The sequence below is a fragment of the Melospiza melodia genome, chromosome 9 (assembly GCF_035770615.1).
Source record: "Melospiza melodia melodia isolate bMelMel2 chromosome 9, bMelMel2.pri, whole genome shotgun sequence".
NCBI classification, from domain to species: Eukaryota; Metazoa; Chordata; class Aves; order Passeriformes; family Passerellidae; genus Melospiza; species Melospiza melodia.
The window spans coordinates 3,051,509-3,075,469 of NC_086202.1; the positions used below are offsets into that span (position 1 = coordinate 3,051,509).

Sequence of the window (23,961 nt, forward strand, 5' to 3'; positions counted from 1 at the left end):
CAAGGCCACTTCTGGTGCCCTTGAAGCATTAGAACTGGGATTTTTTTCAAGCATTAAGTGTATTTTAACTGCAGCAAAAGCTGCTAAAGCCTCCCAAGACCTCCGGGCTCATCCACAGAGTGAAATAAAAAGAGTTTTTGCTGCTGTGACTCACTGGAGCCCAGCACAGAGCACAAAGGCAGAGCCCTGCCCGTGGCTGCAGCACCCAGGGGTGCAGCTTTGTGCAGGGATTAGCTCCCACATGCCAGCCCTGCAATCACAGCCAGAGCTCCAGAGCCTCCCCCAGCAGCCACAAAGGTCAGGCTCAGCTGCTCTGCCCAATTATTCCCCAGCCTGGACAAGAGCAAACACTGGGACTCACGGGCTGGACTCAATGCTGAACTGCAAAATCTGCTCAGCTTCTCTTTCTGCTTCCATTGCTGCCATTTGGAAGATTTTTTGGTGATTATTTTTTTTAAATATATTTTCTCCAGGCTCACTGGGGTTGTTAAACCATCCAGAGTGAGACAAGCAGACCACAAAGGCAGCTGGACACCGAGCCTGGACTTTTAAACCCAAGAGCTGTGAAATACTAATCCTGGAGCGAGGAAAAATGGATTTGCTCAGGTTTAGGGGGCCAAAATGATCAATCAGCACACAAAGGACTCCTTCCATCACTAACGTGCTTTTGCTGGGAATAATATATGTAAGAAAATGGAGTTTTTAACCTTTTCTCCAGAGAACCACTGCTTGTCAGAATTACTCGACGGCAGCGACGGGGATGAAGAGGAAATTCTTGTCTGTGGAGAAGATTTAGAGCTTAATCCTTTTGATGGCTTGCCTTACTCCTCCCGTTACTACAGACTGATGAAGGAGAGAGAAGAGCTTCCAATATGGCGAGAAAAATGTACTTTCATGGAAACTTTGCTTCATAATCAAATTGTGATTGTGTCAGGAGATGCTAAGACTGGCAAGAGCTCCCAGGTCAGTACAACAGACTTGGTTGGGGTTTTTAAATGCAGTTTTAGAACATTTAATGAGGTGTGAATTTCAGAGTCACTGTAACTATTGTAATCCAAGTATTAAGGCCAGAAAGGGAAAGTGAAATGTAGAAAGTGAATAAAGATTAATGGAGTCAAGTACAGATTTGAAATATATTAAACATTTTAATAACTTTCTTCAAGCGCTCAAAAAAATTTGAAGTTACTCTGTGTTTTGCTTCTGGTTAATGCTGTATCAGGAAAGAAATACAGGGGGATTTGTCATAAGATAAAGTGACAAAACATTCGCAGGGAATGAAGGATTGAAATCAGCAGGGCTGATTCTCAGGGAGAATTAATGGTCTTTCACCCTCTTCATCCAGGAGCAAATGTTCCCTCCAACAGCACAAAATTACTTTACAAAACTCCTGTTAAAAGAAACCATTGAAGCCACAATCTCAGCTGACTCTAAGCTCACAAGTATCAGTCAGACTATGAAATTCTGCTTTACCAATATATAACAAGCCAGGTCTGTTGTCACAGAGAGTAGAAAAGAATTTTCAAGTAAGTGCTATCAGCCAAAATACTGTTGTTTATGACTGGGATCAGGAGAAAAATTTCTTGCAGGTAGAGCTGCAGGATAATTACTGTTTCAGGGCATCTCATATATCCTACAGACTTCAATGCTGGACACTTCTAGAGATCACATTTTAAACTAGACACATCACACCTCTCCCTGAAAATTCCTATGTTCCCATAAAAATGATTCACGTCCATATAATTTTTGGAGTGCCAGGTTTTTACCCCTTGTTATTGCCTGTAATTTACACACAAAAAACTTGTGTAATAGTAAACAACTTGCTAAGAAATGTTAGCTTTTAAATTGTCCTTTAACAAGGCAAATTTTATGGAACCTTCAATAAGATGTAGCACACTGCTGGTTGGTTTTTAAACATTTCTAGAAATGTGTATAACTATACAGAAATAAATTATATGTGGCTGATGCACTTTGCTTTAGATGTTGATTCAATGAAGGATTTAAAACCTAATACATCCATTAAATAATATTTTTAGTGCAATTTTAATTTCTCATAACAACAATACATGGATATTTTCCAGTGCTGCTGTTAGTAAATACATAAATTAAGGAGCTGCTGTGTAAGTTCCCGGAGCAGCTCAGTTTCAGTTATGTGTTTGCAGAGTAATTCATCTGAAATTAGAGATATTGGCTGTGGCATTTGTCAGTTTGAAATCCAGGGATATGTTCTCCATGGATATGATCCAGCAGGGGCAGGTTTGCTGCTGAGCCAGCCCTGAACACAACTGCACCAACCTCGCTGTGATGACTCAGGTTTAGCTTTTATGTTTTTCAGATTCTATTCTGCTTTAGTGTGCAAGTCTAGGCTTCATATCAGGGGATGGTGAGTTCTCTGCACAGAGCAGGGAGACAAAACAATTCCTGCTCCAGCTGGGCACCAAGGACAAATGACCCAAATCTCAGCCCAGGAGCACAAACACCGTGGGCTGGAGAGAGAAAAACAAGACAGGACTTCATAATCTAAAGCTGTAATTGGACAATTAATTCCAATATGCAAATGGAGCAGAACTGATCAAAGTGAGAGACCTGGTGACCAGTTGTCCATTTTGGGGCCATTTTGGGATGTGCTGCCCAAGGTGGACCTATTTGAGGCCTCTTAATGAATCCCTACTTTATTCTTTAGCTCTGTCCAGCCTCTGTTCTAGGGCAGCCTTCACAAGGCATCAGCTGGATCCATCAGCACGTGCTTGCAGTGCCCCTGCCGTCACCTCCTCCCCAGATGCCCCTTCTGCAGCAAATTCCAACCAACCTGAGTCCAGCTGAGCAATTCCCAGAAAAACCTTCTAATCCATGTTGAGAATTTAAGAGATTCCAAGAGCTGATATGGGTAACTCCCATGCGTGGTGCAGGCCCTGTGAGCAGCGAGCTCTCAGCTTGGTTTTGCTGTTCTACACTGCTGAGAACATTCCAGCTGTTCAAAATTCCAGTCCTGGAATGAGCTCCTAACAGCAATTAGCCTATGGGAAATTAAACTAATAATAATTAGTCCTTTATAATCTAATCAAATACAAACCCTACAGTTTGTATACCTCACCCTCTTTAAAATAAACATGTGTTTAGTCCAGAAAATACTTATTAGTCTTGAGATAATGGGATAAATCCATTATCCCAATATAAAGGTTCAGAAAATGTTATCATTGGTTTTGCAGTATATTCATTTTAATTTCCTTTACTGGACTCTTTCACAGAATTCACAGAATTTGCAGACTTCACAGAATCACTGGGCTGGAAGAGACCTTCAAGATCATCGAGTCCCACCCAGCCCCAACCCCTCAACTAAACCCTGGTCCCCAGTGCCACATCCAGGCTTTGTTAAACACACCCAGGGATGGGGACTGCACCACCTCCCCGGGCAGCCATTCCACAACTTTATCACTCTATTTCCTGCTATCCAACCTGTATTTCCCTTGAGGCTGTGTGCTCTGGTTGTGTCAGTGCTGCTGCAGACAGAGCCCAGCCCCAGCTGAGCACAGGCACCTTTCAGGAGCTGCAGAGTGATGGGGGCAGCCCTGAGTCTCCTTTTCTCCAGGCTGAGCACCCCCACCTCCATCAGGGGTTCCTCTTTACAAAATGAAAATGACGGGGGAAAAAAAGATTAAATTCATGAGGCACTTTTGACAACATTGATTCGCTCAGCTCATAGCTTTGGTTTCCAAAGCACGCTGAGCGTGCTGATGCCGTGCAGCCCTCACGGCGGTGCTGTGCTGTGCCCGCAGGTCCCTCAGTGGTGTGCCGAGCACTGCCCGGCCCCGCGGTGGTTTCCAGGAGCCCATCCAGCCCTCACCCTTGTGTCCTGCTGTCCCCGCAGGTCCCTCAGTGGTGTGCCGAGCACTGCCTGGCCCTGCAGCCCCGCGGGGCCGTGGTGTGCACGCAGGTGCTGCCCCGGGCCGCCGTGGCGCTGGCCCTGCGTGTGGCCGATCAGATGGAGCTCGGCGTGGGCCATGAGGTGGGGTACTGCGTGCCCTTCGAGAGCTGCTGCGCGCCCGACACCATCCTCAGGTTGGTGCCAATCCCTTGCTTCTGAAAATTTAAAAGTAATAAAATGGTTATAAAAATAGTAATACAGTTAGAGTAATGATAAATTGTCCAAATTAGGACAATATGAGACAATAGAAACAAACAGTTGCGGATGTCCGGGTACCTTTTTCTGGGCAGTGTAAGCCCAAAACAGAACCCACGTTAACAGAGGATTAAGCCTTAAAAACAACAGCCTGTTGCATATTCATACACCTCATACATGATGCATAAATTCCATTCACACACAGGATTCTGTGTGGTCATCGTCAATTTCTTCCTCATAATCCTAACAGCATCATCCTGCCCGAGCGAGGCAGGAAGAAGTTCATTTCTCCTGATAATGGAGCAATAAATTCTCTTTCTCTGAAAGGTTCAGGTGTCCTGTGGCTGCTATCTTGGAGTCCTTTCTTTAGAAAACAAAGTATCCAACATAGCATAGTTTCTACTTTAACATTTTGTTATAACCTAAAACTGTATTTAACACATTACTTAAGAGAATTAATACAGCATAACTTTCTAACACAACACATATAACATTTATTTGAATATTTGCAAAAAACCAGTCATAAAATACACATTTTTCACAGTGCCTTTGGAGGCCTTCGGGACAAGGTGTGGCTGGGGAAGCTGGCAGCACTGCAGATCTTGTAAATAAAAATCAAAGCTGTTTTGGAAAGTTGTAGAATTTTGAAATCACGGTGTATTGAGGTAGAAGGGACCCCAGAGGGATCACCCAGTGCAGCACAGACACCCCAACAATCCCACCCTGGGCATCCCTGGAGTGTTGTCCAGACTCCTGGACAACTCCTCGGGGCTGTGCCCATTCCCAGCACCCTCTGAGGAAGAACCTTTCCCTAAATCCAGCCTGAACCCCTGCAGCCATTCATTCCCTCAGTCCTGGGCACCCCAAGCTCTGATCAGAGCCTGCCCTGCTCCATCCCTCACTCACATGAGACTGCAGTGAATGGGCTCTCTCCTCTGTTCTGCAGAGATTTTGTGATGAATCAGTAAGCACTAAAAGGTTTGAATGAGGCATTCTGGGATAAATCATAGCAGAGATTTAACTAGGCAAGGTTACTGTCCATGCAAAACTTCATTAAGCACCTCAGTAACCTCTTTTTCTTTTCCTCTACTTTTGTTTTCTATTTTCCAGTACAGGAGTGTTCATTACCAGAAGAGAACAGGAGATAATTTTTCCCAAGTTTAAATTCAAAAGCAATCAAAAAACATGGCTAGAAGGGGATATATCCATCAACAAGAGGACAATAGCATTCAGGGGGATTTTTGGGAGATAACAAATGCACTTAATGTAACAAGTACAGGCAGGTGACAGCAGGAACAGAGGATTCAGCTTTTGAGCCTCCCAGAAAGTTATGAGAGTTATTTTCTCTGGTTCCTTAATATGGGAGGCACAAAGTATCATATCTAGACCACAAGTTTTTTTCTCAGCCCCCGGGTTCAAGTGAAGAAGATACTCACCACTTCTGAAAATCAATTTCCACCACTCTTCCTCTTGCCTGTCCTTTGTCTGTGGAGAACTCCCTGCAGCTGCTCCTGTTGAGAGGGAGATGAATCCCTTCCTCTCACACATCAAAACCTGCTTCAAGAATTCCAAGTCCTGCTGTGCCACCAACAAAAATAATCCTTTAAAAAACCTGTCAGCAGCAGGGATAGAAGTGAGGAGGGCCTTATATTATAAATTAATTGTTCATCTTGGTTCTGGCTCTTCCTCAAGTGCACCTTCTTTTCCTCGTCCAAAGGGATTTGTTCCTAGCTCAGGAGTTGTTTATGGCATGTGATGGAAGATGAACAGATGATTTCAGGGCAGGAGGATTTCTGCTTTTGCCTGGAGCATCCTTTCCACCACTGTGTCTCTGAGTGTCATTGAATCACATCAGGTTTGTAGCTGCTAAAGGAAGGATTTGAACATGTAACTGAGACTAAAAATCCTCCCTGTTCTTATCAAACCTTTCCTGTTGGAACAGAAAGAACCAAGCTGCCCCCAAGACACTGAATTAATTTCTTACAATAATAGTCCAAGGCTTTTGGTACTTTTTTGGTGCTCTGTTGGTGGAGTGCTGCGTGTGTGTGTGTGTTGCAGGTACTGCACAGATGAGATGCTGCAGAGGGAGATGATGTCCACGCCCCTGCTGAGCTGCTACGGCGTCATCGTCCTGGACGACGTGCACCAAAGGACGGTGGCCACAGACGCCCTGCTGGGCCTGCTGAAGGGGGTGCTGGCAGCCAGGGCAGAGCTGAGGCTGGTGCTGCTCACTGCCCCCCACATGTGCAGCGCCCTGCAGGGGTTCTGTGGCAGCGCGCCCGTGCTGCGCGTGCGGGGCCGGCACCGCGCCCAGGCCGTGTTCTCCTGCAGCCCCCACGGGGACCCCTTCCTGCCGGCCCTCAGGCTGCTCCTGGAGATCCACCACGCCAGGGAGAGGGGGGACATCGTCATCTTCCTGGCATCTGAGCAGGTGAGTTGTTCAACTGGTGCCTTAAGGTTTAGCTTTCGCGTTTTCCGCACGGGAAATAACTCTGAGCTTCATGTAAAGTGTTAGCAAGTTCTCCTCACGGCCCAGTCACACAGAACAATCCTTTTCCAGGCCCCAAAAAGGGCAAACAGCAAACTGGGGAGAGCAACCTGGGAGGATGAGACTTCATAACCTGGAGCTGTAATTGGACAATGAACCCCAGTATGGAAATGGAGCAGAACTCATAAAAATGTGAAAACTCGTGACACGCCGTCCAGTCTTGGGTCCATCTACATTAGAAACAGAATCAATATTGTCTCCTATTTTTTAGCAAAATGCTGCACAAAGAAACTTTGATTAAACTCCTGGCTGTCCATTCCAGTCAGATATTCTGAAAGCAACAACATTTCAACATTAACCCCCGTATGGAAATGGACCAAAGCTTATACAACTGTGAAACCTCATGACTCATTGTCCATCTTGGGTGTAGCCATGGCCAGGCTCTTGTACTGCCCAAGGTGTATCCTGTGAAGGCCTTTAATAAATCCCTGTTTTATTCCTTTAACTCTATCTAGCCTCTGTCCTAGGTAGCTTGTCTAGGAACTAAACCTGTTCTCTTTCTGATTTTAATCAGGAAATGTGTTTTTTTAATCTGACCCATAAATACCTTGCTAGGGTATTTGTAAGTCAGATTAAAAAACTGCTGTCTTAGTAGCTAAGACAGCAGATGTGCCACCAGGTTTTATAATTTCAGGGTTTTCCTTGAAAGAAGTCATGGCATACATAACACTGTGTTTTATACACATAAAACATCTATATAACACATAAATATTGTGTAGAAAGTATATATTTTTTGCAGGTTTAAAGAAAGGCTACCATCCTTTTGTGTGATGCAAAAAGCTGTAGAAGCAGCACAAGGGCAGGGATTTAATAACCTGTCCTGGCATTGGGCATCCCACAGTTTGTGTTATCCCTGTTGGCTGGGAATGGACACACGGACACAGGTCCAGCCTCATCAATGCCCTACAGCACAGGGGGGTTTTACCTTCAACCTCCCAAGGAGATTTTTCCATTTGGATTCTTCTCCCCAACCATTTGTGTGCACAGTAGCAGGAGGAAAATGTCACTCCAGAGGTGTGGCAGAAAATCCAGGAATCTGCACAGGCTTGGCCATTCTAAATAGTGACACCTTTGAATCTCTGTAGACAGCAGTGGTTCCCTGAATTCACTGCACCAGCAAGTCCTTTAGAGCTGCCAAAGTAACCTCACAATCAAATAAATGTTGCAGTATTTGTGATTATTATTATTATTATTTTCCTGATAATGATCCCCAATCTTCCACTGTGTGTCATTAAATCTGCTTTAGAACAACAAAATCCCCAGGAAATAATGACTTTTCTCAGCAAAGATAATTTACCACAAGCTACCCAGGTAGTGTTTGTTGCTTTTTGCTGTTAATAAAGGGATGGATATGAAACACTTTTAATAATGTCAATAATCAGTTTTAAACCTTATAGACACCAATTTTACAAATGATAAAGTAATGAATTCTCTGTGTTAGTCCCCTTATTTACAATAGATAATGTCAGAGAAACAACACACTCTCTTTCTACTTCAAAAGTTTCATTTCTGCTTAAAAAAGGGTTTTTTGACAGGTAAATTCCCCACAAAACTAAAATAGGAATTTCTTTCTTGCCAAGAAGAGATCACTCATTTTTCTCTCTCTCAATGAACAGAACACTCATTATGGACCAGAACATCCCATGAATTCTTGTTTAACTGTGATTTAAAGTTTCATCGTGGTAATGGCTCACTGTTCCCAAGCACTCAGCTGTCTTTTAAACTAAACAAAAATATGAATTAACCAAGAACATCAGGATTTATGAGCTACCCTGCTGCCAGCCTTGCTCTTAGATGTCACTCTTGTATCTTTATAACAATTTTTATGGAGCACTTTCAACCTATAACTGCTGAAAATATTGTGTCACTCTCAAAGAGAAACTCAGTCTGGCTTTTCAATTTTGCAAAACCTTTGCTAATAAAAATGCTTTTAAAAAAATTCCCTCTCAGACTGAGCAAGGCCATGAATTATTTTTGTATGCCTTTCAAAAAATGGTGCAGAGCATAAATGGTTTCTTATTAACCCCCCCAACAAAAAACCACTAAAACCACAACAAAAAGCTTTTACAATTCCTGTCTAACCTCTGGATCTGTGAAATCTTTTAAAGGTGATGTTCCATCAATACAAGTTAGGGACATTTTATTGACTTTATTAAATCTTTATGAGGTTTATTAATCATTGGGGGGAAAAAATTCAAACCTTTACAATAATTACATCTTCTCAAATATAATAATTAAGGGAAAGTAGGGAGGTTTCTGCATATTTTGATCATTTTATGTGATGCAATTGGACTAAGAATATAACAATTTTGTAAGGAAAAAATGTATTTCTCTTGATTCCAGGAAATTGAGAAAGCTTATCAGCTGATCAGACAGGAACAGCCCAATTTAAACCCTGACCTTGGAGAACTCATCCCCATCCCTTTGTACCCCACAAAACAAGACCTGACTCCCAAACTCATTCAAAACAAGCAGAAATGCTGCCAAAAATACAGGAGGAAAGTGCTGCTCACCACCAGCTCTGGAGAACCTCTGATCTGGACTAAAAACGTGACTTTTGTCATCGATGTGGGTGTGGAGACAAGAAAGGTCAGTGAAGGGAAGCAGAGGCACTTTATCCAAAATAAACTCTGCAAAAGGGCTTTTCAGGGCAGGGGAGAGGGAATTGTGCAGCTCAGATTAATGCAAATAATCTGTAGAGGATCATGTGGTTCTTGCTCTTCTTTTACAGCACAGGTTCTATGATATTTTTAACAAGCAAATTAATAGAATTTAAATCATTTTCATGGACATCTCATGTGAAAACCAAGCAAGAAATCACAGTTACTTCCCAAATCCAATCAGAAATTGGATTTTTGAAGTTTCTAAAAGCAGATGAACACTTCCAGTTGAAATTGCCACTCATTTGGGCACCAAACCCATGACAGATTGTTTGCAAAATAAATCTCACCTGAGTCTGGCCTATCAGTCATGAATCTCTCTTCAGTATTTCATACATAAAGCAAAATACAATCACTTCTTAGACACCTGTTGGTAGATCTGGTTTAGGAGATTATTCTTATCCCTTATTTCATTATTTAGTAATTGCCCTCTCAGGGAATCTCTATTTTTTCAAGCTGCTTGTGCTCCTCCTGGCCATGTGCTCCCTTCCAAATACTGCAATTTATCTAATTGCATTAGAAATACTTAGATAAATTAACTAAATAAACTGATTTATCTAATTCATACTTAACCTTTTCCAGTTCATTCTAAGTTTGACTTCATTTTTTTGTTTTCCACCCTGGGAAGGATTAGTACAGCTGCAAAAAAAAATTTTAAAAAAATCTAATTTGTTTTATTTCTACAAAACTGAAGTCCTAAGGGATGAGTAACTGTGTAGGAACATGAACTGGAGAGCTGCACCACTACAGGTTTTGTAACTGTCCTGGTTAAAATAAAAATTCCAGTAAGCGGCAAAAGAAACAATGCAATACATTTCCTTTCTATAGTACAAGGTGGAATAACCAAAATTGGAGTTAAGTGTTCCCAGCATTTTGGAGCAGGAATCATTAATCCTGATTGGCCTTGCAGGTATTTCAGGGAAAAGCTTGTGAACTACCAGTACCTTTCATTTTCACTGCACAAATCTGTCATTTTAAAAGGTTTTTAACTGGCAATTATGAACTAACTCAGTCTCAAGGCAAGTTTAAAAAAGTTACAGTTTTGTGTGCCAGGAAGAAGAGCCCAAAAGCAGTTTTCAATTAGACCATGCTTATTTCTTAAACTTATTCCTACAAGTGCAGTTTTCTTGGATGGCAGAAATGAATTTCACTGCCATGGTCACCTGAAGCCCAAAGTACAATTCAACAAATTACAAATGTTGTGAATTTAAAATACAAATCAATGGGAACAAACCAGATCCAACAGTCCTGATGTCTATCAAATCCCCTCCATCAATCAGTGATGCAATTTTTACCTTTAATTCAATTCTTTTGTTCAGTCCTGTGATATTCCTCCCTCACCACTTCAAACTCCCCTTCAGCCAAAGCCAGCTGAGCACAGAGGGAACAGGAAAAGTTCAGTGCAGAGCAAAATATCCCACCTGATCCTTACAGCTGGGGTAAATCAGCAATTCACCTGCAGGAAAGGAAAGTGCCCTGCACTGAAGGATGTTTTTTTAAATTTTTATCATTTTTTTTAATCTGCTTCAAGCAGGTAGAGTTGACTCATAAGGCAGGAGTAGAGAGCTGCCTTATCCTGGCAGTTTTAAGTCTTGCTGGACACCACAGGCTTGTGGCCAGAGCAGTGAATCAGCTCCTCAGCTTAATCCAAATAAAGCATAATTAAGATAACTATAAAACATGGCATCATATATCTCCAATACAGCCCTCATCTCCTGTAGTTCCAATATTAAGACAAAAATCTGGAGCTAGGGAGCAAAATGCTGTCAGAAAAGGTTGGGATTCTGTCACTGCAAGAAATAAATAATATTTTCTGATGTTTTTCTTGATGACAGCATTTTCTGCTTCAGTAAGGTACTTTTCTTCAGGGGGGAAAAGAAGACATTTATCTCAGAGCACACATAGAGTGACTGCAGAACATCTGTCAGTTTGTCAGGGTGCTGAGTGCTCTCCTTCCCAAGCTGCTGAAACGAAAAGAAATGAAAACTGTTACTACCCTTTCTGTGAAATGACCTAGAGAGAAATTGAGTACAGACCATTCATATTTTTGCAGCCCTTGTGTACTTGTCTGATGCTTGGTGTCTCTTTCATTTAAAGGTGTACAATCCTAGAATCAGAGCAGACTCTGTTCTAACCCAGCCTATCAGCCAAAGTCAAGCAGAGGTGCATAAACAAATTCTGGGCATGTCTCCATCAGGTAGAAATATTAGCTCAAAATTTCAATCCATTAGCTCAAATTTATTAATACAACCAACATGGCAGCATGAGGATGAAGCATTTTTAAAAAGGTAATTTTCCTGAATTCTCTTCCAGGGAAAATCTTCTGCTTGTACCCTGAAGAATTTACACACAAGGAAATGAAAGCAGAAATTCCAGCTAAAGTTCAGGAATCCAACCTCATCAGCTTGGTCCTGTTCCTGAAGAGGATGGACATAGCAGGCTTTGCTCACTGTGACTTCATCAGCAGCCCAGGTAAGAGGATTCACCAATTTCTCATATTTTTATCATTATTTTGGAAGTTTTTTCCAGGCTAATTTTACCCTGACACTCACAGGATTGTTTTTTATTTAAAGACTTGTAATAATATCACCCTGCTTTTCCCACTTACCTGCTACAGCAGTTCTCAGCTCAATAGCACTTAGAAAAAAGACCATAAAGTATCTGAATGGAATTGGAATGCTAAAAAAAATATCAATATTCCAAGTATCTTCTCATCTAGGTTACATATTATTTTCCTGTAAGCCACAAAGAAAATTTCTGCCCTGTTGTACAAGGCATTGTACAGATATCCAATGAAATACATTCCTTTAATCAAAAGTTTACAAGCCAAATAAAGCACTGCTGTTACCTGGGGGATGTGTGTGGAGGAAATGAGCTTCCTCCTTATCCTCCAGCATCTCCCACCTCAAATTTACACTGGGCTGTTCCTTAGGGCAATATTCCTTATAAAATAAAGCCAAATACACTTTCAATACTAGCCAGGGAAAACACTGAATTTGAGGTAAGAGAATAAAGGAAGTTTTTCCCTGACTTTATAATTGAGGTTTTTTTCTATAGGATATTTTCCTCTCTTCTGGCTTATCACAAACCCCAAATGCCACTGCAGGTTCTTTGAAACCCATTAAAGTGAGGGAAATAGCCCTGATTTCAGCTTTGGGGATTGCTGGCTTCATTCTTGAAAATTTTCCAGTACAAATAGGAACATTTCTTATATTATCTTGCCTTTCCTTGTGCACTTACACAAAATTGGAATGATCTCTTCTATGTGTTGTTCACTGTAATTAATCAGTAATAAAGTGCTAATTCTCACTGTTGGATGTTGCAATAGATGGTTAAGTGGAATTTTCAAGAAAAATTTATTCTATTTTTCCCTTGTGTGTTGTTTAGCAGAAACATGCCTAATAGAAATAGGGAAAAAGCATGACCAGTCTGATGGTAATTAATTCAAAACCAATGAGAATTGGAGTATTTTGGCCTTCTGTCATCTCCTGTGCTGAACCCACAAAATCTGCATGGAAAATGCTTATGGAATAGTTTGCTTCCACTCAAATTTAAAACATATTTTACTATTAAAAATACAATAAAACATTTTAATGCTTTTCCTGGATATGAAGAAAGTTGGTCTTGAACTGTAGAAGGAATTAGTAGAATTATATCAGGGAAAGCATTCAGCATTTTTGGATTTAAATGGGACAGCATTCAGAGAGAATGAAATGCTAGAGGCACATAAGGGTTTCACAGATACAGGAATTCTAAGTTTTAGCTGTATTTTTGGATAATGCAGCTGAAGAAAGATGTGTGAAAATTGTGAAGGTTTTGGTGAGTGAAAAAATTGGCTTTACTTGCATGGACATCACATATGACAAAGCTTTTGCTGACTAGATCAAGAGTGCCAGGTGTTGGTATTGAACAGTTTTAGGAATTACTGAATTATTGTCCAGTTAGTACAGTGGACAAACTGGCTGAACAAAGGAAAAATCCCACAAACACTGCAGGGGTGCTCTGACAGGAGAGGAGAAATTGTGCACAATTTCCTTGTTTGCTTCCTGCCTTACACAATTGAACATTTGAGACACAGCTTTGGTGATCCAGCACAGCTCCTCCTTTAACCAGGACACCTCACACATTGGCTTTCTTTCCACTTTGGAGCAGACAGGGAACTCTTTTCCTACCAGCACTTGGACTGATCCCTACAGAACCCTCCAGAGATGAGTGCAAAGCTCCCACAGTCAGAACACAGAGTTTGGAGTGCCTGCTGTGAAATTCTCTGAAAGAAACTGGAGAGCCCAAGGGATAAATTTGTCAGGAGAGTCAGTTCCTGTGTTGGAGCAGCTCACAGAACTCCAAACACATCAGGCTTTCAAGCACACAAACCAAGAATGGTTTGGGCTGGAAGGGAACTTAAAGATCACCCAGTTCCATCCCTGCCATGGGTTTGGCTGTTCCATGGCTCTTCCCCTCCTGGGAGCTGAGTTCCCTTGGAGTAAAAGGAATAAAAACATTGCAGCATCCCCTGGGTGCCACAGGCTTCCCTCTGCTCTGTTTCTGTCCAACACCTTGTCTTTGCAGCTGAAACACAGGGAGGCTTTAGGGGTTTCAGGTGAATTTCTCCTAAACAAAGTCAAGTTTTCACTGAGATAACTGTGGAACAAACAAATCAGGACACTGAAATCCATAGCCAGAAGTTCTTCTCAATCTGTCTCCTGCACATGGAGAACATGCAGCAGATAAGAGACAAAAAATACATCAGTAAAACACTTTATTTCTGCTCAGCAACAATGTGCACAAGGGATTTTTTTTTTCCTGCTGCTCTTTGAGGAGAAATAAAAGCCTGGATTAGGTCTGACTCATTACTGCATTATGAAAGCAACAAACATGTCAGGCTTACAGCTGCTGCATTTAATTCATGCCATAATGGAGAGCAGCAACAGAGCTCATTCCCCTGTCTGGAATTCATGAGCCAGAGGAAAATGAACCTGGCACTGCAGCTCCAAAGTGCATCAGAGGGATTCCTGTGCCCCTAGAACAGGGATGTGATTACAAGAACAGGGATGTGTTTATACTCTGATCAGGAAATCAGGATTCCTGTGCCCCTAGAACAGGGATGTGATTACATTCTGATAGGAAATCAGGATTCCTGTGCCCCTAGAACAGGGATGTGTTTACACTCTGATCAGGAAATCAGATAGATCTTTGCTGGGGTTTATAAAGGGACAAAAGAATCCCAGTCCCATAGATTGCAGCAAGGTTGAGTACTTTTGTAAATCACTGGAAAATCCTTATTTAAGCTAAGTGAATCATTAGAAAGATGAAGCCATGTGAAATTTCTCTGTGGGATCAAGGGGAAAGCATTTGCAGATTCTGCATTCATTCAGAATTTCCCTAAACAATTTGCAGATTAAAGGATGTATCAATGGTCATGACCATGACATTTGAGAGCTGTGCTTTCACAACCCCCTGGAGAATACGTTTCTAGAAAATCCAGAATAACAAGAGTTGCATACATTTATATAATTTCAAATTGTTTCAGAAAAATTAATTGTTGGCATATTTTTACTGGAGACTGTCAAAGACAGAAACTCAATCCACCATGTAAACTCTGCTCAGCAGAGATCACTTCAGGGCAGATTTATTATCTTAAATTTACTTGTTAATTCTTTGTTGTATTAAATTCTGGATTTCATCAATTAAATGATGTGTGCAGACATTTTTCAGTAAATTCTGTCAGGACAGGGCAGGTCAGGCCCTTCCTGGCAGAAAAGCACAGCAGGGACCATCACCAGCCAGGCTGGAGGAGTGATGAAGCAGCATGAGGGGGAATGGAAATACTGCAAAGGATGAGCTTGGGGAGGTAATTTTTAATGATCAACTATCATTTCAAAATAATAGTTATAACTGGTGCCTTCAGAGCAGAACAGACACATAAAAAATCCTGACTCAGAAGGTACAGGGGGGAAAAAGAGAATCAGGACAGAGAAACTTGTGCTTGCAGAAGAAAAATCTTTGCATAATTTGAGGAAAACTTGGCACAGAGTCCTCCTTGTTCTCAGTTTGCTGTCCAAGGAGCAGTGTTGGAAAGCAGGAACAGCAAACGCCCTTCCCAGGACTGCTCTCCCTGCAGGAATTGCTTTGGCAATTCTTTCTGCTGTTCAGCCCAACAGAACCTGCACAACCTGGGGTGTGCCAGGCAGAGCATCAGCTCCTTATGCACAACATCCCTTCACCTGACAGCCATGGCAGCTCTTTATTTAAGTTATTCCTCTGAAAGGAAAAGATCTATCAAAAAAAAAAAAGGTATTTTACATCCTCAGCATTTGCAGAGTAGGAGACCAGAACACAGGAGCTGTGGATCTCCAGAGAAGCACAAGAGAGCAGTTAAATGGACTATTAAAATCCCAAAATTTAAGTTTCATTCCTATCTTTATTATCCATTTATTACAGACCAAATCCCTAAATCACTTGCTTCCTGAAGCAGCAAGGATGATACTTTTTAATTTATTTGCTCTCACCTTGAGCACTTGCATTTCAGCCAGCTGGGATGTGGTGCTGAGGACTACAGGTGTAGCTGCCTTTAGAGACAGAATTTACTCTGTTCACATCAAAGTTACAGAAATACAAAACCAAGAATATCATTTTAAGTAGCTTGAAACTTTCAGATAAACGATTCCAGTGCTAACAATAACATTATGTTGTATATTTGCTTTCCTAAGCCTAAGAAGGATCACAAGCAGAATCTGTATTTACATAAAACTGGTCAGATTCCCTGAAACGAGTCCAGAGCAGCCAAAGAACACAGAGCAGGGAAAGAAAATATCAGATTAGGAAATACCTTTTAAAATTCCAGGGATGTGACAGCTTCTTGTTGAAAGCCCAGGACACATCTTGAGAGGTTTTTTGAGCTTTGCTGCTGTGAAAGACCAGTGGAGTCACAAATCCTCGTGGTTCACACCTCAAGGCAGCAGTGGCTGCTGCTGGCAAGAAGCCCTAAAAAGATCTACTCTGTTTTTTTATTTTTGCTTTTTTACTGTTCCTTCACCTGCTCTAATCCACCTTTACTGTCTTGTCCTTTCTAGAGCAATAAAACTCCAGGAATCTTTTTTTTTTCTTTTTATTTTTTTTTCCAGAACGCTCATAGCAAGACAGGGGAGTAATTTGTGCTTATAAATCTCAAGACAACTAACTCTAGGGCATAAAAATGCAAATTACTGATGCCATCAGGGGGTTGAAATTGGCTGCCATATAACCATGTATTTTGTGAGCTCTAGCACAAACTACTTTGTTGAATTCTGGAAAACAGCTTTCCATGATCTCCTAGTAATTACTGCACATCTGAGGGACCCTTTTACTATCCCTGATTTTCAATCACTGATTTTTATTTCCTGTCACTGACTCATATTCATCATCAGCTGCTACTTCTCGTTTCTTTAAAACTCCTAAGTATTTTCTTCTCAGATACTTCAGTTTTTGCAAGGGCTCATTGTTTATCCCACTAAACCCCATATTTTTTATAATAAATGTCTTCTCTGGATAGAATTGTACAGGCAGAGGGAGGAACTCTGAGACTGAAATGAAGCAGTTTCAAAATGAATTTGCAGGTTCCTGAGAGAATTTGTCTGAAAACTGGGTGTTCTAAACTTAACCAAAGTCACATTAGCAGGTTGAGATGATGGAAAAGAACACGTAAGGGGAATTAATAAATTATTTTCCCCCTTCAGACATAACAGAATGAGGTTAAAAGCAACAGGTGCTTGTTTACTTCCCATTTCACTTTTACTGGTTAATTCCAGAGAGATGGCAATAAACAATTCACTGCCAATGAAGTCAAAACCTGACCTCAAGATTTTCTTGCAGATTGTGTGGGGAAAGTGGGGCTAAATGTGACCTAGCAGCTAATCACAGCCTCTTAGTCTTGGTGATGCCATTCCCACTCTTAATGAATGCAAGAAATTATTTCTGGCCATCTGCTAATGAAGATGCAAGTGCAGATGCACCCGCTGCCTGTGTGGGCAGCTGTGCTTGTGGCCTGGGTATTTTATTTAGGGATTTTTCCCCATTAATGGACAGACTGACAGCAGCTGACAAATGGCCAGTGCAGCTTCCCAGGGCTGGGGTGAGGCCAAGTCCTGCTGCAGTGGAATTTCTGCCACCAGCTTCAAATTTCACTTGTTATCCATAAAACTGAGAAAATATCAACCAGATCCTCAGGCTGGAGTGAGGAGGAAGTTTCTGCAGTGGTTGGAGGGCAGTTGTGAATGTAAATGAACTGCTACCCATGACAGATATTGACTATTCAATATAACCTGGAATAGAAATCTACCTTGGAAAAGAGCTGGGAGGAAAAGAACCTTAAAGAACCTTCACACTTCAGGAGTTCCCAAATTTCCACCCATGTTTTTCATGCTCTGAAAACAATTTTTTGGGGTGTAGGCCTGACAACTTCAACTTGAGGATCCCTCTCTCAACCACATAAAGCTCTTCTATGCTTGTTTGACCTCCTTTTATCACCATCAGATTTCCTTTCAGACCTGCTCAGTCCCTAATTTTAAGTGTTGATTTGTTTAATCCTGTCCTCTCAGGACATTTTCTTATTTCCCTCATTATTTTTGCTGCCTCACTGTTCTCACTTCTACCTATGGAGGTTGTAGGGAAGTTATCACCCACACTAAGGGAAAACTGAGCATTGAATTTTGTGGAGTGAGAAAGTACAGCCAGTTGCTGGGGAGACATTTTCTTTTACTACATTCCCATTTTTCTTCTGGTGTTATTAGAATCTGTGTAAAAAAAGTATAAAAATTAAAAAGGCAGTCAAGAGAACTTCAAATACCTGCAAGAATGAAAGTTATAACTTCTGTAAATATCAGAATATCTCCTCTGGTTAAAAAAGATCTTTCCTAGACCTGTTCTGTATCTCAGCACCCCTCAAAAATGTGACCACCCCTCTTAAAAAAGAATAAACATAAAAAATCCACCTGAAATCTGCCAATAATGGAAGGAGTTTTGACAGAATCTAGGGGTATTGAGGATTGTGTCTGAGCTTCTGACAAATATTGTTCTGACATTGAAAGTATCAAAAAAGTGATACGCAGCTTATGATTGTTACCTCTTCTTCCTCCAGAATTTTCTCAGCCTTTCATTCATCCATTACTTTTTGTTCTTAATCGTTTATTTTTGTTCTTATTTTTGTTCAAATAAAAGTATCATTTTCCCACAGCTGAAATATTACAGTGAGACTTCACACATTGATTCCTGTGTACCACTCTCAAGAACTGGAATTCTCTTCCCTTTTTCCTTAGCTCCTGAAAGCCTGATGCAGGCTTTGGAAGATCTGGATTATCTGGCAGCACTGGACAACGATGGAAACCTCTCTGAATTTGGGATTATTATGTCAGAATTCCCCCTGGATCCTCAGCTGTCCAAGTCACTGCTGGCTTCCTGTGAATTTGAGTGTGTGGATGAGATGCTCACCATTGCAGCCATGGTCACAGGTACTGCTGGGTCAGCTCTCACTGCAGGCCTTGTGCCACCTGACCAATCCAGATTCCTTCCAAATCTATCCACAAAAGCAAATTTTTGTTATTCACATCCTGTTTATTTCAAGTAAATGAATAGATTTGGTTGTTCAAATCTTAACTGCAAGGATACAAGGAAAGCTAGGTAAAGAATTCCCACATGGAATTCCATTTCCAGGCTTTAGCTGCCCATTGGCTTTTTACCTTTTGTAAGAAACATCCCTTCAAAATGGAACTTTCTTATTTTAATCTATATTTGTGACAGATCAGTGCAGCAAAATAAAGAAAGTTCTAATTATAAAACATTGAACTGTTTACCTACAAAGAATTACTTTGTGATCTTGTCTCTCTGACATAACCTTGGAGTCTTGGGCAGCAAACACATGAACCACAGGCTATCAGTCTGCATGAGTTGTTCTCCTTGTAGGACAACTTTTTATGCCCAAACTGGGTTGATTTTTAACTTGTGATGGTTTTTCTAAAGTACATATAACAAATGTAAATGTTTGAGCATAGGCACAATTCAGTTTTAGAAAAGCTCAAAAGACACAAAAGTAAAATGCACTGGAAGCAGAAATTTCAACATAGAGGAGCAAAGTAAGGCATTAAATCAAAAGATGTCTTTTTATAATAAAGAAACCATTTGTTGGATTCTGGTTGAATTAGGTTGTCACATTAGGAAGCTTTTTTGGCATCAGTCTGGGAGAAAGCTGCTCTTTTGTGTTTGCAATACATATTAACTAAACAATATCATTGTCAGTGCTAGAAATGAAGGGATGGGACAATTTTCAGGCTAAGAACAATTTATTGCTCAGACAAACATCAGTCTCAGAGGCCCTGAGATTTCAGAGGAGCAAGCATTCTGCCATAGCTCAGAGCAGTCACAAGTTCTTTGTTACAAGGCAATCTAGAACTTTCTAACCCCATGGACAGCTGCCACAGGGTTTATTTTGCTTTTCTGACCCATCACCTTTACTCACTTCTGCTGCACTGAGGATGCTTTTGTCCAATGGGCTTCTGTCTCACAGGCACACATCTGCTTCTGTTCTAACTTCTGAACTCTCAGCTCGTTCCATACAGCCCCACCCCTGCATTATAAACCTTCACCATCTCATCAGTGCAGTTTCTCACTCACTTCAGGCAGATTCTTACTTACAACTGTAGGAATAAGAGTTTATGATTTTTCTGCTTAATATCTGTGTATTGTATTGTTACATCAATCCAAGGCTGCAGATCAAACCCTTCAGTGTCTGTGGGAGTTTTTCTGATTCCCACAAAACAAGACTGGTAGGACACCCACAAAATAAACACTTAGTGAATGCAGCAGGTTCAGTTCTTCAGCACTGATCCAATACTGGGGGTTAAATGCAAGGAGGGAAAAACCCCAAAATACCAATGGGTTTTGTGCATGCACCTCTGTGTTTTCACCACTGGCCTTCTTTTCCCTCAGCTCCCAGCTGCTTCCTGCCCGCCCCTCCCGGCACAGAGGAGATCGCTCGGAGCCGCTGGCGCCGCTTCTCCCACCCTGCCGGAGATCACTGCACCCTCATCAACGTCTTCAACGCCTTCAGGGCAGCCACTGCCAGCCCCACTCACACAGGCAAGTGTGCCCGAGCCAACATCAGCTCACTGCGACCAGTGTGGGAAAAAAAACAAACCCAAAAATCTGGTGATTGTTTCTAGAATTGCTGATATGCGGGGAGAAACCTATGGGAGTAGCTATTGCTGATGAATATTAATTTACTAATTAATTAAAAATATCCTAGGACAGTATCTCTGAACCAACAGGGATCCATAACCATATTCCAGCTGTCCTTTGAAGTGGCACTGTGCAAAGCCAGAATGATTCTACAGATCCTCCTGTAGAAGCACAAAATCCAAGTTTAGGGTGAATAGAAGCAGTTGAGGAGGACCTCAATTCCTCCAACAGCCCAACAATTCTGCTGGGGTTTTGATAGCTGTGATCTGAAAGGAAAAGTTAAAGGACAAATGGAAAGTAGTAAATGTGATGATGGTTGCAGGGGTCTTAGGATGAGGGAAGAGACAAGAATGTTGACTCTGTATTTCAGAAGACTTGATTTATTATTTTATTATATATATTATATTAAAACTATACTAAAAGAATAGAAGAAAGGATTTCATCAGAAGGCTGGCTAAGAATAGAAAAGGAATGGAAATGATAACAAAGGCTTGTGACTGACCAAGACAGTCTGGACAGCTGGACTGTGATTGGCCATTAATTAAAAACAACCACATGGGCCAATCCCAGATGCACCTGTTGCATTCCACAGCAGCAGATAATCATTGTTTACATTTTGTTTCTGAGGCCTCTCAGCTTCTCAGGAGAAAAAATCCTAAGGAAAGGATTTTTCATAAAACATGTCTGTGACAAGTAAAGTCCACATTTGAGGGAACACAAATAAAAGCCAGGAGACTGCAGAGCAGCAGCTCTTCACTGCATTTTCCCCTGCTCCAGTTCATTTCTGAGTCCAGTGCTCAGACAGCAGAGGGATAAATTTGCACTCACTGAGTAAAAACCTGGGACAGGGAAGCAGGATTGTCTCCTGTTCATGTGGAATGCTGAAGGGAGCTCCAGGAGCTCCAGTCCTTTACCAGAGTGCAGCACCAGCACTACGGGTGTGATTTGAACTCCATATCCTGGCCTAAATCTACAAGGCCTGAAAAATAGAATTGCTATTCATTCTGTGGTAAGCTTTATTCCTAACAGAGCAAAGAAGGGATTAGATTGAGGAAGAAATAGCTGCAATTCTGTGAAACTAACTGAGGGTATCAAGTATTGCCCACTTTGTGAGCTGAGCCTAAGGTGTCTGCATGGCTCATTACCAGAACTTTGGACATGTCTGCAGCAGTGCAAGAGCATTTATTGCACAGAGCAGCACCTGTGCAGCAGTGGGATTCTGCTTTAAGCCAAACCATTGTTTGTCCCCACAGAGCTCAGCAGGGAGCAGTGGTGCTGTGAGTGTTTCCTGAGCTGCTCTGCCCTGAGCATGGCAGAGATGATCAGGGCCGAGCTGGTGGAGATCATGAAGCGCATTGAGCTGCCCATCTCAGAACCAGACTTTGGATCAGAAGCAAATCTGCTGAGCATCAAGAAAGCTCTTTTATCTGGTTACTTCATGCATGTAAGGAAAAACTCTGTGGCTTCATCTTCCTGGATGTTAAATTATGTAGAATGCTTTCAGAAAACCTAAGCTCATTAGTGAAATCTCTTGATTACCATAAAAGCCATTTTTTTTCTCAGTGTATCAAACACTTCTCATTTCAGCCTTTTCTCTGGGGTTCTTCTCTCAGTGCATGGAGTTCACACTCTCCACAGCAAGAAAAAAACTGCCAATATGCCTTTCACTCAAAGAACTCTTACACCTCAAAAAAAACCTCTTGAAATTGCAATATTCTCCCAGGAATTACCTCCTTTTTGAAGGTGAAAATTGCCTGGAAATAGAGAAATACTTGGATATATTTAGGTGTGCATAGCAGACAGCTTGCCTCATCTCAGGAAGGCACTCTAACTGTAGTTGTAAATGTAAACTAGATTGATTTATTCCCACTTGAGTCCCCAGGCTTTCATTCACATCCCTGTGCAGTCTCCATACCAAAATTACCTCTCCCAGCTGCACATTTCATGGCCTGACACTTTGTATTTAAAGTCTATGAAAAGTAAATGTGCTAAAGAATACATGTTTGTATGTCTTCACACGGACCTGCAAAGCCAAACCCAGATAGTTTTGCACTTACTTGTTGCAGCTTCCTTTCAAATAAACAAATGAACATTTTCTTTAAGTCTCATTTCATGGTATCCACTCCCAAGCTTTCCCACACAAGCTTGGGAAGTGGCTCCAGTTGAAAGTATCTGAAGGAAATTTTAATTTCTGGTTAAAATCTAAAAGGCACTGATCAGTTCAATCATGGATAACTCTCCACATTGTTTTTGGGTTTTTTTTTTTTTTCAGATTGCTCGTGATGTGGATGGCTCAGGGAATTATTTAATGTTAACACACAAACAAGTGGCCCAGCTCCACCCCTTCTCATCCTATTGCAACACCAGGAGGATTCCAGAGTGGGTTTTGTTCCATGAGTTCAGCATCTCAGAGGGCAATTCCATCAGAGTTGTCTCTGAGATCTCCCCCCATCTGTAAGTGACCTGTGATGCAACCCTCCTTCACTCCTAAAGCCACAAAATCATCACTTTGGGAGGATAATAAAAATAAACAGGGAAGATGTGTGTTCTCAGGCCCTCACTGTTCTCAGTACTTGCCACTGTAACTGTAATCTATTGAAAAAGCCACATTATTAGCTGCAAAATTTCTTACAAGGTAAAATATATAGAAAAAAATTTCAAACAGAGTTAACAGAGCAGTGTACTCACACATGAATCCAGCTGGAAAGGTCTTTGCTCCCTGAAAAGCTATTTTCCAGCAAATCCTTTTCTTAACATATTTTCTGTAGCCAGCCAGCTGAATCATGGCCTGTTTATGGATTCAGGGAGAGACCAGAGTGCTCCTGCTGCAAAAATCTCTTTACACAAAGAATATCCATTTCACTCTCCAATCTTTTTCATTTGCCATGTTTATAGGAGAGCTTTTTTCATAATGTTATTGAACCACTCTGCTCTAAAGCAGGGAAATTCCTATTTAATGCAGCCTGCAGCTCAAGTGCAGGCTGAGGATTTTCAGTGCTACCAAAAGCAAAATCTCCTATTACATCTTGCAGAGAATCTTGGATTCTTGCAAAGCTTTGGGCTTAAATATCAACTTTGTAGCTTCTTTTAGATATGCCTGGAAATAATTGTTCAAATATTTGAAAATTCAATAAAACTGAATAATGTTTTGTGTGATTTCCTCCCCAGATTTGCAGAGCTGGTACCTCAGTATTATTTCAGCAATCTTCCTCCAAGTGAAAGCAAGGATATTCTGCAGGAAGTGATCAATCACTTGGCACCTGTTTCAGCCACAAAGGAGGAACAGAAAACTGCCAGTGACAGCAAAGACAATGAGGAATTTCCCCAAACTCCCACTGAGCAGAGATGTGTTATTCAGTGAATTTAGACTTAACCATCACACACTGGACAATAAATAAAAGCAATATATCCAAACCACATCCCCACCT

General features: G+C 41.3%; 1 protein-coding gene across 1 annotated transcript; it reads left to right on the plus strand.

The window, feature by feature from the left end:
- Positions 1-364: 364 nt before the first annotated feature.
- Positions 365-23,952, plus strand: DHX32 (DEAH-box helicase 32 (putative)). The gene is made up of 11 exons (XM_063163010.1): positions 365-963; positions 3,866-4,056; positions 6,176-6,548; positions 9,009-9,254; positions 11,423-11,522; positions 11,639-11,797; positions 18,619-18,810; positions 20,285-20,434; positions 21,787-21,977; positions 22,806-22,987; positions 23,702-23,952. Exons 1-11 carry the CDS (start codon positions 694-696, stop codon positions 23,892-23,894), a joined length of 2,247 nt encoding a protein of 748 aa, XP_063019080.1. The 5' UTR covers positions 365-693; the 3' UTR covers positions 23,895-23,952.
- Positions 23,953-23,961: the final 9 nt, after the last annotated feature.